This window comes from Rhipicephalus microplus, chromosome 7 (assembly GCF_043290135.1).
Source record: "Rhipicephalus microplus isolate Deutch F79 chromosome 7, USDA_Rmic, whole genome shotgun sequence".
NCBI lineage: Eukaryota > Metazoa > Arthropoda > Arachnida > Ixodida > Ixodidae > Rhipicephalus > Rhipicephalus microplus.
In genome coordinates this window covers 101935053-101960295 of record NC_134706.1, presented here as the reverse complement: position 1 = coordinate 101960295, position 25243 = coordinate 101935053, and the positions used below count along the sequence as shown (strand labels likewise).

At 43.9% G+C, this 25243-nt stretch overlaps 1 protein-coding gene across 2 annotated transcripts; it reads left to right on the top strand.

Moving 5' to 3' along the window:
* Positions 1 to 8869: 8869 nt before the first annotated feature.
* On the top strand, positions 8870 to 16696 carry LOC142767031 (uncharacterized). Of its 2 annotated transcripts, none has more exons than XM_075868246.1 (3): positions 8870 to 9213; positions 14083 to 14137; positions 16255 to 16696. In XM_075868246.1, exons 1-3 carry the CDS (start codon positions 9067 to 9069, stop codon positions 16494 to 16496), a joined length of 444 nt encoding a protein of 147 aa, XP_075724361.1. In that variant the 5' UTR covers positions 8870 to 9066; the 3' UTR covers positions 16497 to 16696. The 2 variants fall into 2 exon arrangements, with proteins under 2 accessions (XP_075724361.1, XP_075724362.1); XM_075868247.1 differs by having other exon boundaries at positions 14075 to 14137.
* The last annotated feature ends 8547 nt before the right edge of the window (positions 16697 to 25243 follow it).

Below are 25243 nucleotides of genomic sequence, written 5' to 3'. Positions count from 1 at the left end.
TATGCAGTTGCCGTGATCTAACACACAGACGCGCGTGCGCACGCACGCACGCGCTATATTCACGCAACGACCACACGAATTCCCAACAACATCGCAGCGAACGGTTGGTAAGGTGTTGCGGAGTGTGTGGGCGTCGTAGGGCACCCTGTCGGTGCCCAGCTCGTTGCGAACGCGAATTTCGGCGTGGAACGCTTCTTTTTTATGTACTTTTTTTATGTGTGCCCAAAACGGTAGGCTGCGTGATACGAGCAGTACGACACACAAAAAAAGAAGAAACGTGAATGCATAGGGCAAATCGTTAATAACAAAAAAAAAACACGCACGCTCACGCCACTGCAGTGACGTGAGCGTGCGTGTTTTTTTGTTATTAACGAAGCACATGTGCTTCCATAAAACATGACAGCCAAGAATGATGAAGTATTCATTTACATACAAATTGCTATGAGTTGCTGAAACTCACGCAAAAGAACATAATTTTCTTCCTTGGATATTGATCGAGTGCCTTGGAATTATGCTATGTGAATTTGACACATCAACAGTGCATTATGATTCCCACCATAAGGGGCCACAATCTTGGCAAGTAATAGAAGTACTCTTCCCCCCTGATGTGCACCTAACGTAAAGAGGCCTTGTTTCTCTAGTTAGCAATATATATATATATATATATATAACCACTGGAAAAATATACCAGGTGTAACCAGAAAAAGGTGCACCCGCAGTTTTAAAGTTTAAAAGAAGCAATGACATGCCAACCATCCAAAATAGAACGCCCGAGAAAGGAGCATCAATCAGTATTACAGCAGCTAAAAGCCTGCTAACAGCTGAAGGTAGTCATGCTGCTCTTCCATTCAAGTATAGTGTACACTGAGAAAAGATACTGAAGATACACCATCAGCAAATGACAAAAGCAATACAGACAGAGCTTTCTCTTATAATACAAAAAGTCTTTAGCTGAGGAGGCAAATAAGTCATTGGCACACAATAAGTGCACAAAAAAAAGCTGTCGCACGAGGCTGTCAGCGCTTAGACAACACAGGCAAAAATACAGTAGACTGAAGAAGGGAAAACCCATAGCAATAGTTACCATACTCCTGAGTTCTTGCTTTGTGTGCAAATGAAGCTAGCGTGAAGTTGAACACTAGATTAAAGCACCACAATCAAAATCTGGAAGTCAATGCTTTAGAAATAATACAAAGTACTGAAGAAGCATGCAAAGAGCATTCCTGTGAAGGCAAATATAAAAAAAGACTGAAAGCTCTGTGGCCCTGAACAAGACAACACCACAACCAATCGAAGAGCCGTTCGGACACACCAGCAGTTCTGGCCAACACTAAAAAGTCACAAAAACATACCTTTAATGCCTTTTTTACAAGAGAACTTCAAAAGAAATGTGCATACACCAATGCCAGAAGTATCGATGGAAGCTATTACTCATATTCAGCTCTTCATTGAAACACTGACAGAAGATACTTGTACCTGGATGCTTAATTACTTTGGTACAACTCAAGAGCGTCGACGCCAAGTGGCAAAAAAATTATGATGGAAGACTACAATAAGATCAAATGCACACGTCAACCACCAACCAAGGTTCTATGCTAGAGTGAATATCGCAAAAAGTCTTGAACGCCTAATGTCACTGGCTCATACTCAGCATTCTCAATCAAAATCTTGACCTCCCACACAGCATATTATTTCAACAACCTGCCACCTCTCACCATGTCATGAAACAAGCTCTAGTATACACAAACCCTCCTCACCGTTAAATAGTTAGATAGCTCCACTAGTGCTTCACTCTCGGAACACATAGACCAGGGCCGTAACTAGACAGGTAGTGAGGAGGTTCTGAGCCCCTGAAGTATTTTCATGCTCTGACTTTTCGTCAACAATAGCTTAATCTAGGCAAGTTGGTTCATCGTGGTTGTGTTCTAGTAACAGTGAGAGAAGTTCAGGAAGAGACAAAAGGACAGGAAAGAGTGCTGACTGCCAACTAAATTTTATTGAAGGTACTATGCCCACTTTTTTACAGAGTACAAGAACAGTGCTAATGCACAACGACACATGTGAGACCACGATAATATAATCTTAACTGAGAAAAGAATACTCTCTCTCCGAATGGATGAGTGAAGGTATACTGATGCACTGATCCATGGCCTTCCTGACAAGAAAATGCTTTCACAGTCTTTCTTTCATTTCTTGTTCTTGCTTTTTTCAAAAACAGTGTTTTATGAAACATAGAACTGCACTTACATTCTTTACAGTGTATGGCCATGCGACTACCATGGCCATTCTTAACATTTTAAGCATGCTGTCTTGCTCAAACATTAGGGCATTGCCCAGTTTGTCTTATGTTTACGTTTCCACGTGTCAATAGTATCTCATACACAACATTATATTGGCATTCAGTATACCTACTCTCGTGACGAATGATGAAATAATGGCTATTCCTGTTGCTTTTTAGTACACACACTTTTGAAAACTTGCAAGGGATGGCAAATAACAAGATAAAATCATATCGGCTCGCTCTTTTCTTTATATTGTGAAACACCTTATGTACGTACGGTATAGCATGCAAAGATCTTTGGTCATTCTGTTTTTATTTTGGTCCTGTTTTGTTTAACTTGACTTTCTGCAGGAGGGTTTAGCACACGGGTGTGATGGTGCTGTTGGGATATCCAGCATCCTTTAGTCTTTTAATCTGGTTTTTAAGGCTTACCTCATCCTTGTGCTCACATGACTTCTGAAGGGTGGCCTCAATGCACATGGTGGCTATTCCTCCGTGTAAATTGTGTAAATGTGTAATTATGTGTTATGATGTACTAAAAAAGATGTCCCAAGAATCAGAATAAGTGACAGTAGTCAAAGTTTTTGTCACTGCCTTTATACAAATACCAGTTTATTTGTTGCCTCCTGCAGTATTTTAGGGCCTCTTATATAGATAGGATGTTTTCTCACTTTTATTACATTTTTGTATTGATGATGCCATATGCTTAGGAGCTAGAATGTCGTTATGTTTTTTCTGATAACTTCTAGCTTCTGAGCAAAGATAATGTTTCAGAAAAATGAAAAAAGGCTAGCATAATATTAAGACAAGGGAAGAAAGCAGAGTTTATCAAAAATGAATGCATTAGTTTGGAATGAGAAAAAAAGATGGATGACAGGTCAGTAATGTCAATTAATTTATATTAGGACACATGAAATGTAGCAGAGTGTGGCAGGTGATTAGTTCCAATGAGATCGAGAAATTATCAGCCATAATATGAAATTGGCTCATACAGGACAGGGAACACTGATTGGGCTTCCACCCTGCAATGGACATAATATAGGCTTAACGCTAACAATGAGCAAAGCCTGTGAAATTAATGCTCCATGAAATGAGCAGTACTGCACAGATTGCTGTGCTAGACTTCCCATTTTGCATGTTTTTACCACCTTATCCTGCTCGCTGTTCAGACACAAAGCTTCACCAGAAAAACAATGTTATACTTGGTGAGGATAATGCCAGTGAATCCAGTGTTTGATCTACACCTTTCCTTGCTTAAGTCCTCCTCCAAACTATACGATTTTTCTTGGAAATGTTCTGCTTACAGCACACCAACCGATCAAGTGAAACAACTTTATTGGGGTCCTGCAGGACGCGCCCTAGTAAGCAATCACCATTTCACTTCACGTTACAACATACTGGTGGTAAAAATATTCTCTGGCAGGGTACAGAAGTGCATGCACTGAGCTAGCTTGTGCAGTGTGGTCTATTCCAGAAAGCTGAACCTATGTTTGGTACAGAGTTTTGTAACCACACGATGCTTGCACAGATTAAATGTGGCCACACATAGCAACTTCTGAGCTTTTTTATGAAATGATCTCGCAGTATCTGAAAACATTTGTTTTTTGTTTACTTCATAGTTCCCAGTGAAATATTTCTCTTGTTCCTCTCATTGAATAATGGCACTTGGTGTGACTAAGGTGTTCCTAATGCCTCACTATGAGATCAGAAAAAACGATTCTCCTTGAAATTGCTTCACAAGCATTTCCTAAGATATTGAATGACACTGCTTGCACATGTACAAACATTTGCTAGTTTTATTGAGGATTGATGATAAAGGGAATCAGTTGGTGCATCCAAGCCGGACAGAGATTGACTGGCCCTGAAAAGGGCCGTTTAGTTATATATCTTGCAGCTTGTTCCAGGTAGACAGGGATTCATTCTGTAGAAATGGTAACTCATCACATTGGTTCCCCAGCATGAAGAACATAACTTGACGCTAACACTGACTCAGATGTTCTGAAATGTCATAGAGGGTACATGAAGGTTGGGTACATGAAGGTTGCAGTTATACTAACTGTACAGTCAGCATGCTTGTGTGATATGTGCATAGCTGCATCAAAGCCACGTGTGAGAATTGCGTGAACAGCTGAAAATCTCAATGGCAGCATAGCTTCAGAAGTCTGTCATCCCTTTTTTGCCAGTTTCCAATATCATCCTTCCCTTTTCATGCATCTTCTTTCAATATATCTGGGGTTTTAATTCCCAAAACCACGATACATTAATGAGAAGCAAATTTTGAACATCTGGTGTTCTTTAACATCTTCACTTGTTTGCAGCACAACACCAGAAACACAGGACAGGGAAGGAGCAAAAGAGAAAGAAAAGACGGCACTGACATCATGACACGCACATGTCGTGATGTAAGCTGCCCAAAGAGTGGCCTCCCGTGAGAATAGTGAAGAATTGGGAATAGGATCTACCAGTAAGGGCTTTGTGTGCAATTCACAAACAGTGAAAAAGATCCACCAGGGGTGAACCACAGGTACATGCTGCACTCTGGTTGAGAGAGAGCAGAGTAAAACAGATGTGCCAGACAGGAGATTATAAATGGTTTTGTCTGGAGCTGGTGCCAGACCGAGCTCTGATTAAGCGTAAGGGAGTATTGAGCGCCAGGCCAATCTGATCCCATTCCTGTGATGGGGTGCAATGTGATGACAGGTGCGAATTCCATTTTCTTTTTTTTTTCCATGCGTTTAGGGAAATAATTTTTCAGGGATCAGATGAAAATACCTCCGACATACATAATAACATGCTTATTCTTGGGCGTAGTCATGCCTAGCCACCAGATTGGGAGAAAAAGGAATGTTTCCCGAAATGTGCGATAAAGTGTTAGGTGCTACGCCTTGACGGAAGTATTGATAGGTGCTTTGGAAATCGGTACGCCATTTCTGTAATCGTTAAATATGCAACTGCATGTGCCACTGCTAGGGATAGCGTGACACTCCCAGCCATTTAGGGGTAAGCCGTTTTAATCTACATGATGATGTTAATGAGCCCGTTCTCTATCACAGCAGTAGCTGTGGCCATTCCTTCAACTAGGCCTACTGCAGCGCCAACTAAACGTCTGCATGAATTTAGCTCTAGTACCGTACATAATAATCAGCACGTGCCTTGGGTTCACTTCGATGGTGTTGTGAATTCATCTTGCGTGACAATGGTTTAAGTTGCATGCGTGCCTTAATCATTATTGCAATAGGAGACCATGATTTATCGTCACGCATGGTGTTTGCTAGCTCGGTCCTCAGTGTTCGAAGCAGGTTCCACCTTGTGAGTGCATGAGAGAGGCACAAGAGTTGATTTCTGCTCTGTGTTTCTATAATTCCCTAGCCTGTATTATACAGGAAGCGGATAGTGCTGGTGTGCGTCAGCTGCATCGGTGCGCTCTCAACCGCCTGCCTGGTAAGACTGATAGCTCAGTCTATCAGCGCCTTGTCGTACTCCCTCCTCACACTGTGACATGTCCTCCACTTGGAGGACATGATGACGGAACAAGATGATACGAAGCCCAAAACCGCAATGTTTGCAAGCCACAACCCGAGCAAACAATTCAACGTTGAGGCCAGAAAATCTACCTGACTAGGCCTGGAGCAACAAGCTAGAGAGCATATTCTTGGCTGGATAGATGGATGGATGTGGCCGTACCCTTTAGATCGGGCGGCGGCTAACGTCACCTAGCCGTAATGCTTAGTGAACTAACCACTAGATTTTTTTTCCCCTTTAAGTAGTAAAGTTGGACGGGTACTTTGAAGTGAAGGGTTTAATTTTCAATCGTGCCTTGACTTTAGCCACCAATCAGATAACCTCCTTCTAGTTAAGTCTACCCGCTTAAAGTCTATTTTTCCCTCCCTGTCCCTAAACACCAGTGCTTTGAAAAACTCTGCGCCATCATCTTGAACTATAAGGTGAAGCCCTTTACAGAGCATTGTCAAGTGTTCGGCAGTTTTTTTCTTTCTCTTCGCACGCACTGCATATTGTGTCTACCTCTTCATATTTGGCCCGATATGTCTTGGTTCGCAATACTCCCGTCCTGGCCTCAAACAGTAGAGAACAACCCTGAGTATTATCATAGATTCTTTCTTTGGCAATTTCTTGCTTAAAAGTTCGATAGATCTCTAGTGCGGACTTCTTAATTATGCCAATTCTCCACATGTCAGTCTCCATTTCCTGCAGTTCCTTTTTAACCGACAGTTCTTTCTGGTTTGGCCACCTGCTGTTTTCTAAGTATTTACCAGTCAATTTCCTGGTTCGCTTCCTCCATTTTGTATTGACATTCTTTATGTACAAGTAGCTGAAAACCTTCATAGCCCAACGCTCCTCCCCCATTTCTCTCAATCGCTTCTCAAATTCTATCTTGCTGCTTGCTTCCCTGCCATCAAATGATGTCCATCCCATATCACCTTGTACTCCCTGGTTTGGTGTATTCCCATGAGCTCCTAAAGCAAGCCTACATATTTCACGTTGCCTAATTTCTAATCTTGCTTGAACTTCTGACCTCATGCACAACACCGCGTTGCCGAACGTCAACCCAGGAACCATGACCCCTTTCCATATTCCTCTCACAACATTATACCTATTGTAATTCCACAGTGCCCTATTTTTCATCACTGCTGCATTCCTGTTATCTTTAGTCGTAACGCATATTTCGTGTTCCCTCAGGTACTCGGTCCCATTGCTTATCCATACGCAAAGTTATTTGTATTTATCTGTTATCTCTAGCGTGACTTCCTGTATTCTAAGCTCACTACCTTTGTTATCAATAAAAATCATGATTACTGATTTTTCCTAATTGATTCTAAAATCTAATCTATCTCCCTCATTACCGCAGATGTCCATCAACCTCTGCAAATCTTCCTTGTTGTCGGCCATTAGCACTATATCATCTGCGTAGATTAATGCTGGTAGTGCCTGATCAATGAGTTTTCCTTGTTTGACTAAAGAGAGGTTGAAGCGAAGTCCCCTTGCCTCTAATTTGGCCTCTAATCCTTGTAGGTACATCATGAATAAGAAGGGTGACAGTGGGCACGCCTGCCTAAGTCCACGCTTCACCACTGTGGGCTTGGATACCTGTTTTTCCCACTTTTTAACTACCTTGTTAGTTTTATAGATTTCCTTTAAACGATTAGTGACCCCATCTTTCACACCCAGTGTGTCTAGTATTCCCCACAAGTCCTCTTGAACCACGCTATTGTACGCTCCCTTGAATTTCTGCAGGCCGGTAGGAAGTTTCACAGCGCAGCGCCTGATCTTGTGAAACGGCGCAGCCATGCAGCCAGGGCATTCAATTCCCTCCCTATTTTTTGTACACTACTGTCCTTGTGTACATCGTAGAACACATAACAGTAATGATAGCAAACAGATCGTTGATTCGGGTAGGCTTGGTGTTTTTATTTAAAATGGAACAACGAGGAAGCTGCTGAAGCTCGTGCCTGTATACAGCTGCTTTATATGGAGATGAAACTTTAACGAAAAAAAATGTAATGATAAACTGTAGGCTCATAACAAACAACATTTCTCTGAGGGTGCATGGAATATATGTCCCATGCAAGGCTATGCATTGCAGTCTTTACTGCAATAATTATGTACACGTACTGCAGGGCATGCAAGTGTATGCAGACACACGCTGACGAAATGACATTTTTTGCAACATACAAACGTGCACCGCACCAAATAAGACGCACGTGTTTGTATAGTCAGGGAACACTCGTGAATATTGATGAAATCACACAGCTCGCTTACAGTATAAAACAAACACAATTGCGAACAATAAAATGCGACGCTGTTTAAAGAGGCGGACCCAGGTTACGAGAATTATCAGTATGGCACACACACCATGTGTCAAGCTTTTGCAACATCTGAAGAGACTAAATATGGAAAGTTGCCTTTGTAAGTTAATATGACAGTACCAAATGGAGAAGCCACACGAGAGAACAATTCATCGTGGGCTAAAGAATGTGTTTTAAATATTATACACAGCTTTGCAAGATAATATCGACGAGTTTTACTCGTCTAGGTGTGGGAGGTGTAGGCCTGATAAAATGCGATGTTGCTTCAGAGCCTTTCTTTCGTAATATTGCAATTTTATTCAACTCTTTCAAACGCGGCACCGTAAATTTCCACTGGGTGCTCGAACACGGCAAGCAGGTCACGGGGCAAAATCTTTGTAACATTTTATTACCGAAACAGCGATACTAGCAATGCTTGAGCTGTACTTGCTGTTTTCTAAATTGTAACCTTCTCAATCTTATCACTGTGATCACGAAACAGAGAGGAAAAGTACAGCAGTAGTATGTCGAGAAATATTCAATTTCAAGCCCTTTAGCAATATCATCTAAACAAATTGCCAGTTCACTGTTGAATTCTCGATGGAAATAAACAGCTGATCAGGGACGCAAGCTTGGCTTGGCACTGGCTTGGCCGTTCATACAGAGCCAAAAGCCGCTGCAGGAAACTGGATTGCGGATCGTATTGAGACAAAATATTTTATACATTTTTGTTTTCTTTGTTTCATTTCTTTAATTGCTCTTGTGATGGCGTGGACCGCGCTTCGTGATCTCATGTACCGGCGCACTGTTTTTAAGTTTAGTATGGCGCACGATAATACATGATTGCGTGCTTTAATTTAAAAAGGTTCGCGAGTATGGCAGCAACACTGCAATGTCGGGAAGAGGCACGGGGAAGAGAATAGTAGTAGAACCAGTAGCAGCTGCATGCCCGGGTGGAGCGACTGATGCCCAGATGGAGGAATGTCAACCCGATGCCTTTTGTGTTGGCCGTTCTGGCAGTTCCGCCGACTTTATAGAAAGAGACGACCCCGTCGCTTGTCCTCTTCTCTTTTCCTTCGGGCATCAGAGACAACATTGACGGACGACGTGTTCGACTTCACCGTGCACGTGAGTATAGGTTGGTTTTTCATTCGAGTGAATTCTTGTTCAGATTTGCAACTTGTCGACTTCATCCTGATCACCTGTCACCGGCAATAAGTCACATACGTGTGATATTTAGGTGAAATAAATGATAATGCACATTTTCTGCTCCATTTGCGTGACTTAGCTACACCAGGACATGAGGTAAAGCCTTTGTCGCCTAGCCACTAGCAGGCAAGATCGATCACTCGCATGCTTCAGTTCACGAATCAACGCTCCTGCCTTAAAATTAGTAAGCTGCTCGCAAAGAAATCTTACCGAGGCAATTTTGTTTTCTGTGAACAATGCACCGTAGATTTGTCTTGAATAACAAAAAAAAACTTGAAAAATAAATGTCGCGACCTTTTAGAAAACGCCGTGTCTAAGAGCTAGACGCGGCATTTGTAAAAGGCTCATTAAATTCAGTATGTTTTCGTAGTTTTTGCTTGAAATTATTATTGTCTATGAATTTCATAGCCCAATCTTTTGCTTTGGCTGAAAATCTCGGCGGCAAAAACTTTGTTCAGTGTCCCTTTAAGGGCAGGTGTAGATGCCATCATTTCAGTCGCAAATCTTTTTGCTAGTTGGTCGGCTGGTTAACAATAAGGGTACTAACTAGAGTTCCAGATTTCATTAGCAACACATTGTTATGGCTTCATCAGATGCTGCATTATATACATTCTATCCTCGTTTTTAAATAGGTGTACCGTATGGTCCACTGTTACAGGAAACAAGCGAGCTCATGGACAGTGAGCCATGTGGTGCTAACTGGCAGCGAGGCTTGTGACTGGGACGCATGCGCATAGAATCGGGGTGCGCCCAGTTTTGTCTGCCATTTCTCCACCTGTACGCATGACAGCATTGGAAAGCGCATCCGTATTTCAGCTGCGCAATTTATCTAGCCCAGTGCCTCCTGCTTCAGGGATTTCCTGTGAGCACAAAAAATGCATGATTTTAATCGTTTCTGCAGTGTTTTGCAAGTTGTCACCGTAAAGCACATCATATTTTTCGCATAATGCTCGCTGCAACTAGCAAGTTTCGATGACTCAAAATGCTGTTCAGGTCTGATGTAGCAAACATTTTAAGCTCGTCCTCGTGACCATGAAATACTGGTTTATTAAATAATGGAAGGCAGAGTTGGTATCAGTTGATATACAGTGTGAAAATGAAAAGTGCGAAGGACCGTGCCTCGCAAGTAAGCCCCGAGAGCATGAGCAGAGAAGTAGCAGATGAGGATGCTCATGCGCTGCATTTCCAAATCTCACCAGCACTAATGCTTGACGGACTGCTGGCCACGCACTAGCGTGTTCTTTCTGAAACAGGACTTTGGCCCTGTAAGCAAGTTCTTGAAGGGCATAAGTAAAACGTAGAATGGGCCCCCTAAATGCACCCATCCTTGAACCATTGGGCTTATGAATTAGTGCCCTTTTCAAAATACAACTATTCTGAGCTATAAATTGTGACAGAACAGTGCACGAAGTTTAAAAATGGGGAAAAAAGTCTTTAAATGTCCTCTTTATACATAGTGTTCTTGTGATGTCACTTCTGCCGTTGTCGCCCTCTCCCGCCATGCCCGGGTAATTCCCTGGGTACCTACGGCAGTTCACGTGCTGCAGTGCGGTTTGTTGGGGGCTCGTCATCTGTTGCTGTGAACGATGTGGAAGCATTGTGGTTTTTTGTTGTCTTACTTTAACGAGCTCATTGGATTAGGAAGGCCTCGCTCGTTCACTCGATACAAGACCAGGTAATCAAGATGTGCGACACACATACCAGCCACGGCGTACACCGGCTGCCCGCCACAACCTATGAGGGCCTATTATCTTGCTTTCACTACAAATTGCCTGGCCCAAAAACAAGTGAAAGCTCAAAATCTCTCGAGCCGCAATTTTAAGAGTGGATGTGCGAAGCGCAGCTGCTCCCATCGAAAACTAGTCGTGCAGAGCTAGGCAAGTTTACAAGAGATATAATATTATGAATATATTGTCACGGCCTACGCCACCAAAGTAGCAATGCCCCCCCCCCCCCCCCCAAGTGTTTTAAACAGTGCTGATGTTGAGCTTGAGCCTCTTTGATTGCAATTTGTGGAAATAGTCGAGGAAAATATTATACAAGGCAGATAGCGACTTTGCGTGGTGTGTGCCGCGGTAGTGCCAGTCATCACTTTATTTTTCGCGTATGCTTTAACACACTTTTCACTTTGTATTTTGCTTTTATTGTACGCTAATGTACAGTGGAGTCGCTGAACATGATAGAGACCGTGTATAGAATTAATTGACTAATTAAAAAAAATCCTGACGCCCAACTTGAACCGATCGGCTATACTTCAAAGCGAACTAATATTGTTTCCCATTCTTTATAGTTTGTTTCAATGCAATACCAAATCTCCGCGATCGACATCACGATTTCAACCGCCTTCCTCGCCATCATGATTTTAACTGCGGACAAGTTTGTATGTACAGTATCTTGGTAAGCTATATCTGTTTGCAGGTAAATACTTGGCTATGGCACTTACCCGTAATGAAGTTGCACCTGAAGATGCAAATATTGCAAAGTTTCTTCAAGTAGCTTTTGTTAGTCTGCACCAGCCAAATACGCTGGTACTTTTAGGAAAATCGGAATGTGCGTTTTCAATTTCAGGTTATAACTTTCAGCGAAGAAACACCCTAAGCTCTGCTCCCTCTGCGTGGACTACTAAATCAACTTGCCTCACTAGCAGCTCATAATTTCTCAAACTTGCATCGTGAGGCAAAACTAAACGGGTGCCAGCACGAGGAGACAACATGGCAGTTGTAGGCGATAGATTCGGTTGGTGCCCGGGCATGTTGGTGGCGCATTTCGTAAGTGACGAAAAGGCGCTGCGAGATGCACGTGCACACTTTATATAGTTGCTGTATTGGACAGCAAACTTTTTTTCTTATCTGAGCAGTTTTACCAAAGGAAGCTTCATCATATGGCGTGATAAATGAAGCGAATCCACAGGTTGAACCACATCATAGCCATGATCATCTCCGGTGTGCTGCTGTCTCAATATTTCAAACTCTAAGCTTTTACACCATTGTATGCTAAATTTTCCTTCAAAGTGAGACAAGCCACATGTGTATCCTAGATCAAGAAGCATGCCAGTTTTACGTACTTGCAAGGTAAACATCAGAAATGCACAGTTGATCAAAAATACTAGTTTAATGGTGCATCTACATAGCAGAGCACCTGTGGCACCTCGGGAACAAGATAATGCCACATATGTTACAAGAGATAATTAAAAAAGACAGGGGACGTTCCGTGAACAAATAGAAACAAAAATATAATGGCACGTGGCAGCGAGCGAAGGCGGCAAGGGGGGGGGGGGAGCCCGTGGGACTTCAGCGGATGAACGTAAGGTGTGTGTTTATATGTGGAAAAAAAAAATTCAAAATTTTGGCGAATGAAATGAGGGTGACTTAGTGAGTGCGCTCATGACGAGAGTAAACACTGTTATTATTTTTTTTTTCAAATCTTTTTTGAAAGCCACAAAAAAATCTGTATGTGGTGCAGCCTAACAGAAGGTCCGTGAAGGCAAATTATGAATTCGTCGTTGTACAAAGTCCTTTTTTTTTCATGCGCACCATCCCCGCCACGGTGTTCTAGTGGCTAAGGTACTCGGCTGCTGACCCGCTGGGCGCAAGTTCGAATCCCGGCTGCGGCGGCTGCATTTCCGATGGAGGCGGGAATGTTGTAGGCCCGTGTGCTCAGATTTAGGTGCACGTTAAAGAACCCCAGGTGGTCTAAATTTCCGGAGCCCTCCACTACGGCGTCTATCATAATCATATAGTGGTTTTGGGACGTTAAACCCTACATATCAATCAATCAATCATGTGCACGATAAATAGTGCTCAAAATTTAATTGCATATGTTGTTTTCATCCTCGCTGTATTCCGTGCTGTTTATGATGTAAAAAAAAAAGTAGCACGCTGAAGTGGTGCTGCTTTTGGGCAACAGTTGAAAATGGCGGGAATGCGGAATACTGCCGCTTACACTCAAATCACTCTTGTGGTCACCTCCCACTGTTTGCAGCATGTGTTGTTTATACACAGCTGCATATTTTCTAGCTAGAAAAATTTGATTTTAGGTGTTTCACGCCATTATCCATGTAACTATTCCACAATTGCACACACTGATCAGCAGGCTTTCAATTGCGCTGAAGGACACAGGTGCCATAAAATTCATAGTCGATTCTTTCAAGAAACCGTATGTAAAGGCTGAAGCTTCATGCGTACATACACACACACATACCATATTGTTTTTTGTACTTTATGAAAGCTGCGAAGGTCTAATGTGCCTCCAAGCGTAACCTGTCTTATTTATTCTCCATCACCGCAAAAGTTTTGTGAGTTTCAAATAAAAGTACTTTGCGCATGGCCACTTTTGGGTAATTTTTTTGTGCAGGTGTTATTTGAGCAGCCTACATTGTTTACTTTATAAGCCTGTATGTATATGTTGCATTATAAGGATGCAGAATGTGTGTAGCTGTACAATATAGATGAAGTGTAAAAATTAAGTGTGTCTATTGTAGTGTTCTTGCAACCAATCTTACCCCCGTATTCTAGAACGTCCCTCCACTCAACGCTTGACCTTCACTTGAGATGGCTGATGGGAGCGCCGTCTCTAAGCAGAGAAAATTGCTGCATGTCAGCAATAATCTGCTGTGATTCTCGAGTAGCGCAGCGTCGCTTTCAAACGAGCAGCCGCACAGTGCTCAACTCTGTCAAGTGAAGGGTGAAAGTCGAGTCGGGGAGCGTTTATGAATATGGGGGTTAGTTTTGTTGTCTTGTTAACCTGCCATTAACACTGGATTGATGCTACTTTGCTCTAGCTGTACAGTGCTCTCCAAGGCTCAAGGAGGCACCGCACGGGGAAGGCTCGGAGCAAACCATGCGTGAGTTTCCTTTCATTGTTACACTATGCACGTATTAAGTGATAGACTTTAATGTATGCTATTTGTATTGTGCAAGTTTTTGGGGACATACAACTTCCAACACCTATATGTTCTGACGAAAATCATGCAAGGGTGTAAGAAGCTTTTGCAGAAGTCTGTGAAATGAAGTTTTGAAATTTTGTGGCAATGTGTCATTGTACAGTGGTCAACAGTCTTGCTCAGCATGTTTGACTGCAGGGCTCCCGGCTGCACAGGCGCATCTACGGAGTGCCTGATGCATGATGGGCCAAATGTCAGCCTGCACACTGGTGCCTCTTATCCCCGTTTGCCTGTTACATCAGTGTCTCTTGTAAAGGGGATCAACTGTGCTACCTTTTTTTTTTCGAACGTAATGAGTTCTTTTTCCAGATTATTGTTGTTTTAAGGTAGAGCCTCACATTTCTATCAAATACTGAAGATTCTATTTTTACTTCTAGATGCTATGAAGTCACTCCTTGTGTTACAATAGAGTGAACACTGTTATGAGAAAAGCTACTTTATAGAGTTAACTCACTCCATATTGACTTAACACACAGAATTGGTGAAAACTACACTCCATTCCAGCTGCATTAGGAATCATTTTCATTTGCATACTTCTGTTTCTTTTGTTTGTTTGTTGGCTGGAGGTTTGGAGTATAGGGTGGCCAGAGGGCACTGTGTAGTCTTTCTTCATCTTCCCAATTTTGTGAACATCAATTGATAGCTGTATGGGAAGCAGCCAGCATGCTGAAACAGCGGTGCAAGCATGCAAGATGTTCACCATTGCATGCAGTCATTTGCTGTGAGCAACCTACTGCATAAAATTAACTGCGAGTGGTGAACTAACGCTGCTCTATATGTGCCTCCTGGAAAGCTGCAATGGTAAAGTGCCACAATCGTATAGTGACATGGATAACATCGTAATTTGTTTGTTGAATAATTTTGCAACAGAATCAATGGAGTTTTGGATAAATTTGTGTATCTGCCTGGTTCATCAAAGCTACAGAGTCAAATGCGGTATATACTCGCGTATTATGTGTACTTTTTTGTCAATCCGGTCATGTGCGAAGCCAGTAGGAATCGCTGGCCTAAAAGCTCAACTGGGAATATATGTTGCAGGCGCTGTCACAGCTGTCTCAAAGCGGATTGTCATTTGTTTGCTAAGCCTGTTCAAATGCCCCCATTTTCTTGAAGTTCTTCCGAATAGTGCTCACAAAAACCAGTTCCCACGACAGCGTTATACCAGAGAACATAAGTACTCTCCAATAATTGTCGGGAACCCAACGTAAAGTAAGATGCAGACAAGGAAGCGCGATGCCAACACAGTGCTGTGTGTGTCGCCCTTTATGTGTGTGTGTGTCCATTCCTTGTCCCAGTCTTCTATTGCGTTGTGTTCCCTCCGATATCTAACCAACACACCCAAGCTTCTATGCTAAGTCTTATTCAACGCACTCTTCTGCTGGCTTCCATACTGAATATTGCATGTCGAAGAACTCCACGCTGATGTGCTTAGCGGTAGCACGGTTTCAGTTTTCTTCGGTAAGCTTTATAACAGCAATCTGCCTCGTATATAATTATTGTAGCCTATCACAAGGAACGCTAAAAACGCAATGGCCAGATGGCGAAACCGAAAAAAAAATGAGTGCGAAAACCTGCCTCATCTAGTTGATGTGTGAGGTCCTTGCACGCGTTCAACATCTGTGCTGTGTCTCGGGAATACATTCTTGCCGTGGAAGAGGTGGGAAGATAGGAGGCAAACCTTTAGGCATTTCGGACTGCACATAAACAGGTTTCAGTTTTCAAGTTCGATATTCTAGGGAAAGCATAAAAGTTCATGGAAGAAGGGACCTTGCACTCAGTCCATTTTGTGTAAGACTGCACTCGCCTGCTCGACAAGAGATGTGCCTGACCAGAGCATCATGAAGTCAAATGTGTCTGTGTGTGTGCTGGCAAGGTGGCTCGGGCTGGTTGGGGAGGGCAAAGTATGCGAGCAAAAAGTTTCTTGTAGTAAAGCAGGCTGGCTAATTATACTGGTGAGCAAATTATGTGAGGATGAAAATTGTGCGAGTAAATATGGTATGTACTCTTGTATGTTTCAGCTCTATTGCTACGGATCCTGCGGATCCAACTTGGCATCCGGCAGCAACAAAGAGAGGTTCTGCAGGAGGTGCGACAGCTGAAGCACAAGGTACGGCTCTTGTCTGTGCCTCAGCACGCCCAGCCAGCACAGCGCCCCTCTGACCTTCCCCGGCTGCCTGCTGGTACAATTGGAGAAGTGGAGGCAGCAGAGGCAGCTGTGCAGAGTAAAGCTGTGGCTGCGGCTTTGGTGTATATTTCTTGATTTTTATTATGCCTATGTAACATGCATAAATTTAGTACTGCTTTAAGATACTGTGTTTCGGGGAACAAACTAGTCAGGTTATCTCATGAGCCACTGTACTACAGTCGAATATGAATAATTTGTACTCAAAGAGGCCAGAAAATTTGTTCAAATTAAAAGAAGTTCAAAATAATGAAAGTTACCGTAATTACTTGAATCTAACACGCACCTTTTTTCAGGTTAAGAGAGTTCATAAATCGCATGTGCATTAGAATCGAGTACGGAAAAAAAATGAATATGGTCATTCTATTGCCATCGCCACTTACGAAATGGCCGCCCCCTACGTGCGTCGGCATGGCGCATCGGTCGTTTCTGCCTATGTGTTTCCCATGCGCGGCACTTCATACGTGTGCTGAGGAGTTCGTCATTTTGTAGTACATTAGCATCGACGGCATGGTAGGGCCGACTCCAAAAACTTGTCGAGTGCACCACAATGCTGCTTCTAAAAGAAAAGTCATCGCGTGTGCCGGAACGGACAGAAATCGGGCCGCATCGTGGTCATTCGGAGTTCCCGAAACATGCGTGCGGGACTGGCGGAAACAAAAGCAGAATATTGTCGGCAGCAAAGATTCACGCAAAGGCTTCAGTGGACCACAGCAGGGTCGGTTTTCACAAATTGAAGAGCTGCTCGGCGAGTATGTGATTAAGCAGTGAGCGGCACAGCGGCCCGTGACGACAGAACTGCTCCAAGTGCAGGCTATGCAGTTAGCCTTAGAAAAAGGGCTAATGCAGAGCCATTTTAAAGCGAGCAGGTGCTGGCTAACGAACTTTATGAATTGAAAAGGCTTTTCCCTCCGAAGGCGAACGGGCATATGCCGGAAGTTTCCGGAGGAGTACGAAGAAAAGCTTCAGAGTCTTCAGAGGTTCCTCCTAAACTTGCGGCACAACAACGGTTACCTGCTTGGGAAAATCGTGAATGCTGATCACACGCCTCTTTACTTCGACATGCCTGGCACCACAACCGTCTAGGAGAAGGGGGCGAAGCAAGTTTATGTACTGACATCGGGCCACGGTAAAGCTAGAGTGACAGCAATGCTCTGTTGCACGTCAGATAGGCATAAGCTTCCCCCGTACTTCATATTTAAACGGAAGACGCTCTGAAAAAGAGTCGTTTTTGCGAGTGGTGTGACCAAGCGGGCCAACGAGAAAAAAGGGTCCTTGCAACCGATGTCTTAGGTTTTTTTTTTTTGTCGTGGAAACAGGGCGCGCGTTACAATCGAGGGCGCGGTAGAATAGAGTAAATACGGTAAACGAGCGGAGGGCTCACCATGCAGTGATGCATGTGCATGGAAAAGTTTTATTCACAAATTACAGGACATCCGTCATTAATTGAAGTAGTCAATACGTGTCTGTACACGTCGGCCTTGCAACGAGTCAACAAGTTTTGCGTGCAGTTTGCAAAGCATTTGTACTTCGGCTTCAGTATTCTCCTGGGAAAAGAAGTTGCGCGCGGCAATGTCCAGTGCTGACACTCTTCGAAGACAACTGTGTTTTCACTGTTACCATCTGCGCTGCAGCCGGAGCGTGGCCAGCACATGATGAGAATGGAGGAGCGTCTCCACCTGGAGAAAAGCAGATCGGCATTCGAGAGAGAAACACTCCGCGGCAGCTTTTTTTTTTCTCTCTTCATACGCGGTGTTGAAAGGAGAAGAGTCTCTACATAGCAGGAACGAAAAACAGGGAAGCGTGACAACGGCGCGTTGCAGATCGGCATGAGAGAGCCAACTCTCTGCGACAGCTTTTTTTCCCCTCTTCCTCTTCATGCGCAGTGTTAAGAGGAGAAGGGTCTCTACGTGGCAGGGACGGAAAAAGCCAAAGCGGGGCACAGGAATGTCGCAGATTGGCAGTTGGCAAACATTCCACCGCAGTCTTTTCTTTCCTTTTCTTCATTTTCTTCTTCAAGCACAGCGATGAGGTGTCTGTAGTGCCACTGCAGGATTGGGCGGGGTGCTGAGAGCATTTTCGGAGCGCGGTATAGCTTTGATAGGATCACAGCGTCAGTTCGAATTAAGTATGTTGGAATTAATGAGATTCGACTGTATTTACTATAGTCTGTGAAGTCCGAGTGAACTGTCCTAAGCAACAGACGATGTAGGCGGCATCGTGTGTTTGATGGGCAGTGACTAGCAATAGCCTGCTTAAAACAGACATTCAGTAATTTTGTTCATATATCACCCTATATCGTGTCCGCTGCGGCTCTCTCTACTTTGAGCTACAGTTCACCCTGCCTTGTGTTAGCCGATTTCTTACTTTTTTTAAAAATCTAACATGCACCGAATTTCGCAGTGTGAAGAAAAATGCACCTTTGTTTATTGTGATGAGATTTCTATAGCGACATGCCTCTTTGTTGGCTATCACAGAAAAATATAAACAGCAAATGGTGCGACCATCTAGTGCGACATTTATTTTTCTATCAGTTTCATCTATGACCAAGATTTGGTCGCTCTAAGGTTGCCTCTTAGTACGCCTTGATCATGTTCATTTATCTTGTTGTGCTCTGCTTGCAATGCATTGATTAAAAACATGTCCAAGCTTTTTTTTGAATTCCACATATTTTATCGTTTTTCACCTGTAGAAGCTACTCCTGGTCAACATTCAGGCAAAGACATTGTAGCCTCGAAGAAACGTGTATTGGAATTTGAGCACTGTACAAAGTAATTATACTATTTCATAGCTAGAATCAATATTTATTAAGGGTTATAACAGTGTTGTATTTGATTTCATAACAGCGAAACTGCATTCAGAGAAGGACTCTGAAAGGTTCTCACACTGAGTGTGAGAGGGCGGATGTGGAAACCATTTTAGGTCAAGTGAGTTGAAGTTAGCGTAAAAAAACAATGAAATGTTGTGATGCCCAAAAATTCAAGTTGTTGTTTTCAGTGTCCTCTTCTTGCAGATTTTTATCATGAAAACATTTCGATGTGCTGTTGCGTTTACCCCATCTATGCTTCTTGCATTTTTTTACAGCGCAAGCACCTCCTGCAGATTGGGGGACGTGGCCTCCGAGAAATTGGTGTGAATGCCATGAAGGCTGTATTGGCACATGATGTGCAAGTGCTGTGCAGCCTTCATGGCAGAAAAGGGAAAAGGGCCTTTGTGAACCTGAGGCCCTGTAGATTAGTGACAGGTTAGACTTGTTCATTGTTTTATGTGTGTGTACCCTTGTGTATTCTCTGTACTGCAGTGCTTCATGTGTACTATGGTATTTCTGTTCTTGTATGCAGATGTCATCTGCCAAAAAGCAAGGTGCGACCAGGCGGAGGCCCTCAACTTTATTAATAGGTGGCTGCCAGGGTCTGGTGATCGCTATGGGGGCAGGAAGCGGCGCTTCAGAGAAGCATTTGTTGTGGAGCAGCCCGATGATCCCCACTCTCAGAGTGCAGATTATCGGCTGCTCGCGGCAGCTGGCTTCCTGCCCAGCCACAGCAGCCAGGGCCTTGACAGCACCACTGTCACTGTGCCCCCAACGCAACCTGACCTGCAGTAGAGCGGGCCTTTTTTAGTTGTGTATATATATATTTTTCAATGTATACATTTTTTGTTGTACGAAATAAATAAAAAAAACAAAGAATAAATAGTCTGCAGACTGTCGGTGGTGCACTGTTCGGCTAGCTTATGCTGATTCGGAAGCACCATCACCATGTTTTAGTTACAAAAAAATGCTCTAAACTATGAATATTCTCGATTACCATGTGGGGGACATACGCTTTCAACATTTACTTCCTAACGACTTTTTTCGATCTGCTGTACCAAATACCAGTACCAAATAAAGCACTCGCTATTGCAAAAGATAAATTGGTAACAAAATAAACTACACTTCTAGTGTTAGCAAAGGGAATGAGGCATAAACGATGAAATAGATCGAGTAACTGCTTTCAGTTCTCAGCATTCAATTTTCTGTTGCCCCAAGTATACAGGGCTGCAAAGCTACAAGAGCGGGTCATCGAGGCATATTGTTTAAATCTTCCGGTAAGAAAAATTCCCTACTAATAATGGTTACATAATGGCAAGCCAATCAGTAGCCAATATTCGTCGTGCAGGAAACATCGGTGTAATAACGGCATTTGATTGGCTGCAATGTGGCCCAGGATTGGTCCAATGTCGGTCGTACATCCGTAGCCAATATTCGTAGTGCAGCAAACATCGGCGTAAAAATGGCATGTGATTGGCTGAAATATGGCCCAATGTTGGCCGAACATTGGCAGCTTTGTCGGCAATACGATGGGCCTTCGTCGGCCCAATGTTGGTTGCGCACTGGCTAAAACATCGGCAAAACGTCGGCCCATCATTGGCTTGAACGTCGGCCCGACATTGGAAGAAGTTGCACTTCCGACGTCGGCCCGACGTCGGTGCCGATGTTAGCCGATGTTGGTCCAAGATTGGTCCAACGGCGGCGTGCTGCCTGGGTACCGATGTATTGGTCACGAATTTCGGAAACGAAATTCGAATTTCGGAAAATTCGAATTTCGGAAAAAGAACAACACGCTGAGATACTGTGTTGATTACAGAAAGCTGAACAGCGTAACCAAGTGGGATGTTTACCCTTTGCCATGTATTGATGATACGTCGGATCGGCTACGGCACGCAAGGTATTTCTCTTCTTTGGATTTGAACAGCGGCTATTGGTAAATTGAAGTGGACGAAAGGGACCGTGAAAAGACTGCTTTCGTAACCCCGGATGGTCTATATGAGTTTAAAGCACTCCCATTCAGCCTCTGTTGTGCACCTGCAACATTCCAGCGCATGATGGACAGCGTCCTTTCAGGCATCAAATGGCAGTTGTGCTTAGTCTACCTGAACGACGTTGTGGTGTTTTGAGCAACCTTTGAACAGCATGTAGAGCGACTACGTTCCGTACTTCAGGCTATCCAGTCAGCCGGCTTGACGATTAAACCGGAAAAATGCCAGTTTGGATTTGAGAAGCTTCGTTTCCTCGGTCATCACTACAAACCATCACTCTGGAGATCGCCGGATCCAAAATACCAATAGTGCAGCACATGCGCTTTTCGGCCTTCACGCACAACCGGCAGGTTTAATACTGTCGCAGTATAGAGACTTGCTGTCACCGTTACTCAGACAGCCCGCCTGTTAGGAATGAACAGACCATGAAAGAAAAGCCACTTGTTTAACTGTTAAACGCCTTGATAACCACTAGAAGTACTTACGCCTTTTCGTGCCCACGACTCCTCAAGGCTAAAATAAAAAGTATACAGGTTTATTCGCACAGTCCGCAAGGTGACCGTGGGCCTCTCCCGCACCACATCGTGCGCGCACCTCGTCAGCCTTGTAATTCACAATACAATAGACGAACTTATCTAAGCTCACCGAACTGCACGTATTGAACAATTGTGTGGTAGTGAGACCGGAAGATGGATACTTCAACGTATCGCCATTCTCTCGTCGCAAAGCGGACAAGACTTGATCTCGCCAACACCCCTCATTAGACAGTGCTTCATTGCGCAGCACTTGAGAAGAACATGCTTGCCAGCATTCATGACGGTAGACAATCGGCCGGCGCCAGAAACGTTCTGAGTACCTACGGTACGAACATTAAGGCGGCTCACGTCCACTCGGCAAGATACCCAGCCCCCAAACAGGTCTATGCAATCAATGTCTCGTCGAAACGTACCCCAGTCGATAAAGAGCCTACCACAATGTGTGCCGGCTTCATACGCACACAGGTCCCAACCGAGGCCGAAGAATCTGCCATAGCATTCGCCGCCATGGTTGGATTTTAAACTATCATTACTTATTCTAAATCTGCCATCATCCTATTTGCCCGTGGCACGGATACCCCCGCCACGGCGCGCATACTCCGTCCTCTGCCACAAGCGGCACACAATGCCTCAGGCGACACTGCTGCCAGCAGAACCGACGATTCCCAGGCAGCACGCCACCGTTGGACCAATCTTGGACCAACATCGGCTAACATCGGCACCGACGTCGGGCCGACGTCGGAAGTGCAACTTCTTCCAATGTCGGGCCGACGTTCAAGCCAATGATGGGCCGACGTTTTGCCGATGTTTTAGCCAGTATGCAACCAACATTGGGCCGACGAAGGTCCATCGTATTGCCGTCGTTTTGCCGACAAAGCTGCCAATATTTGGCCAACATTGGGCCATATTTCAGCCAATCACATGCCATTTTTACGCCGATGTTTGCTGCACGACGAATATTGGCTACGGATGTACGACCAACATTGGACCAATCCAGGGCCACATTGCAGCCAATCAAATGCCGTTATTACACCGATGTTTCCTGCACGACGAATATTGGCTACTGATTGGCTTGCCATTACGTAACCATTATTAGTAGGTAATTTTTCTTACCGGAAGATGTAAACAGTATGCCTCGATGACCCGCTCTTGTAGCTTTGCAGCCCTGTATACTTGGGGCAACAGAAAAATGCTGAGAACTGAAAGCAGTTACTCGATCTATTTCATCTTTTATACCTCATTCCCTTTGCTAACACTAGAAGCGTAGTTTATTTTTTTACCAATTTATCTTTTGCAATAGCGAGTGCTTTATTTGGGACTGGTATTTGGTACAGCAGATCGAAAAAAGTCGTTAGGAAGTAAATGTTGAAAGCGTATGTCCCCCACTTGCAATCCCCACATATGTCCCCCACATGGTAATCGAGAATATTCATAGTTTAAAGCATCTTTTGTAACTAAAACATGGTGATGGTGCTTCCGAATCAGCATAAGCTAGCCGAACAGTGCACCACCGACAGTCTGCAGAATATTTATTCTTTGTTTTTTTATTTATTTAGTTGGTACAACAAAAAATGTATACATTGAAAAATATATATACACAACTAAAAAAGGCCCGCTCTACTGCAGGTCAGGTTGCGTTGGGGGCACAGTGACAGTGGTGCTGTCAAGGCTCTGGCTGCTGTGGCTGGGCAGGAAGCCAGCTGCTGCCAGCAGCCGATAATCTGCACTCAGAGTGGGGATCATCGGGCTGCTCCACAACAGATGCTTCTCTGAAGCGCCGCTTCCTGCCCCCACAGCGATCACCAGACCCTGGCAGCCACCTCTTAATAAAGTTGAGGGCCTCCGCCTGGTCGCACCCTGCTTTTTGGCAGATGACATCTGCATACAAGAACAGAAATACCATAGTACACATGAAGCACTGCAGTACAGAGAATACACAAGGGTACACACACATAAAACAATGAACAAGTCTAACCTGTCACTAATCTACAGAGCCTCAGGTTCACAAAGGCCCTTTTCCCTTTTCCGCCATGAAGGCTGTACAGCACTTGCACGTCATGTGCCAATACAGCCTTCATGGCATTCACACCAATTTCTCGGAGGCCACGTCCCCCAATCAGCAGGAGGTGCTTGCACTGTAAAAAAATGCAAGAAGCATAGATGGGGTGGACGCAACAGCACATCGAAATGTTTTCATGATAAAAATCTGCAAGAAGAGGACACTGAAAACAACAACTTGAATTTTGGGCATTACAACATTTCATTGTTTTCTTACGCTAACTTCAACTCACTTGACCTAAAATGGTTTCCACATCAGCCCTCTCACACTCAGTGTGAGAACTTTTCAGAGTCCTTCTCTGAATGCAGTTTCGCTGTTATGAAATCAAATACAACACTGTTATAAACCTTAATAAATATTCATTCTAGCTATGAAATAGTATAATTACTTTGTACAGTGCTCAAGTTCCAATACACGTTTCTTCGAGGTTACAATGTCTTTGCCTGAATGTTGACCAGGAGTAGCTTCTATAGGTGAAAAACGATAAAATATGTGGAATTCAAAAAGAAGCTTGGACATGTTTTTAATCAATGCATTGTAAGCAGAGCACAACAAGATAAATGAACATGATCAAGGCGTACCAAGAGGCAACCTTAGAGCGACCAAATCTTGGTCATAGATGAAACTGATAGAAAAATAAAGGTCGCACTAGATGGTCGCACCATTTGCTGTTTATATTTTTCTGTGATGGCCAACAAAGAGGCATGTCGCTATAGAAATCTCATCACAATAAACAAAGGTGCATTTTTCTTCACACTGCGAAATTGGGTGCATGTTAGATTTTTAAAAAAGTAAGAAAACGGCTAACACAAGGCAGGGTGAACTGTAGCTCAAAGTAGAGAGAGCCGCAGCGGACACGAAATAGGGTGATAAATGAACAAAATTACTGAATGTCTGTTTTAAGCAGGCTATTGCTAGTCACTGCCCATCAAACACACGATGCCGCCTACATCGTCTGCTAGCTTAATTCACACACCTAATTCGAACTGACGCTGTGGTCCAGTCAAAGCTATACCGCGCTCCGAAAATTCTCTCAGCACCCCGCCCAATCCTGCGGTGGCACTTCAGACACCTCATCGCTGTGCTTGAAGAAGAAAATAAAGAAAAGGAAAGAAAAGACTGCGGTGGAATGTTTGCCAAATGCCAATCTGCGACATTCCTGTGCCCCGCTTCGGCTTTTTCCGTCCCTGCCACGTAGAGACCCTTCTCCTCTTAACACTGCGCATCAAGAGAAAGAGGGGAAAAAAAGCTGTCCCAGAGAGTTGGCTATCTCATGCCGATCTGCAACGCGCCGGTGTCACGCTTCCCTGTTTTTCGTTCCTGCTATGTAGAGACTCTTCTCCTTTCAACACCACGCATGAAGAGAGAAAAAAAAAAGCTGCCACGGAGTGTTTCTCTCTCGAATGCCGATCTGCTTTTCTCCAGGTGGAGAC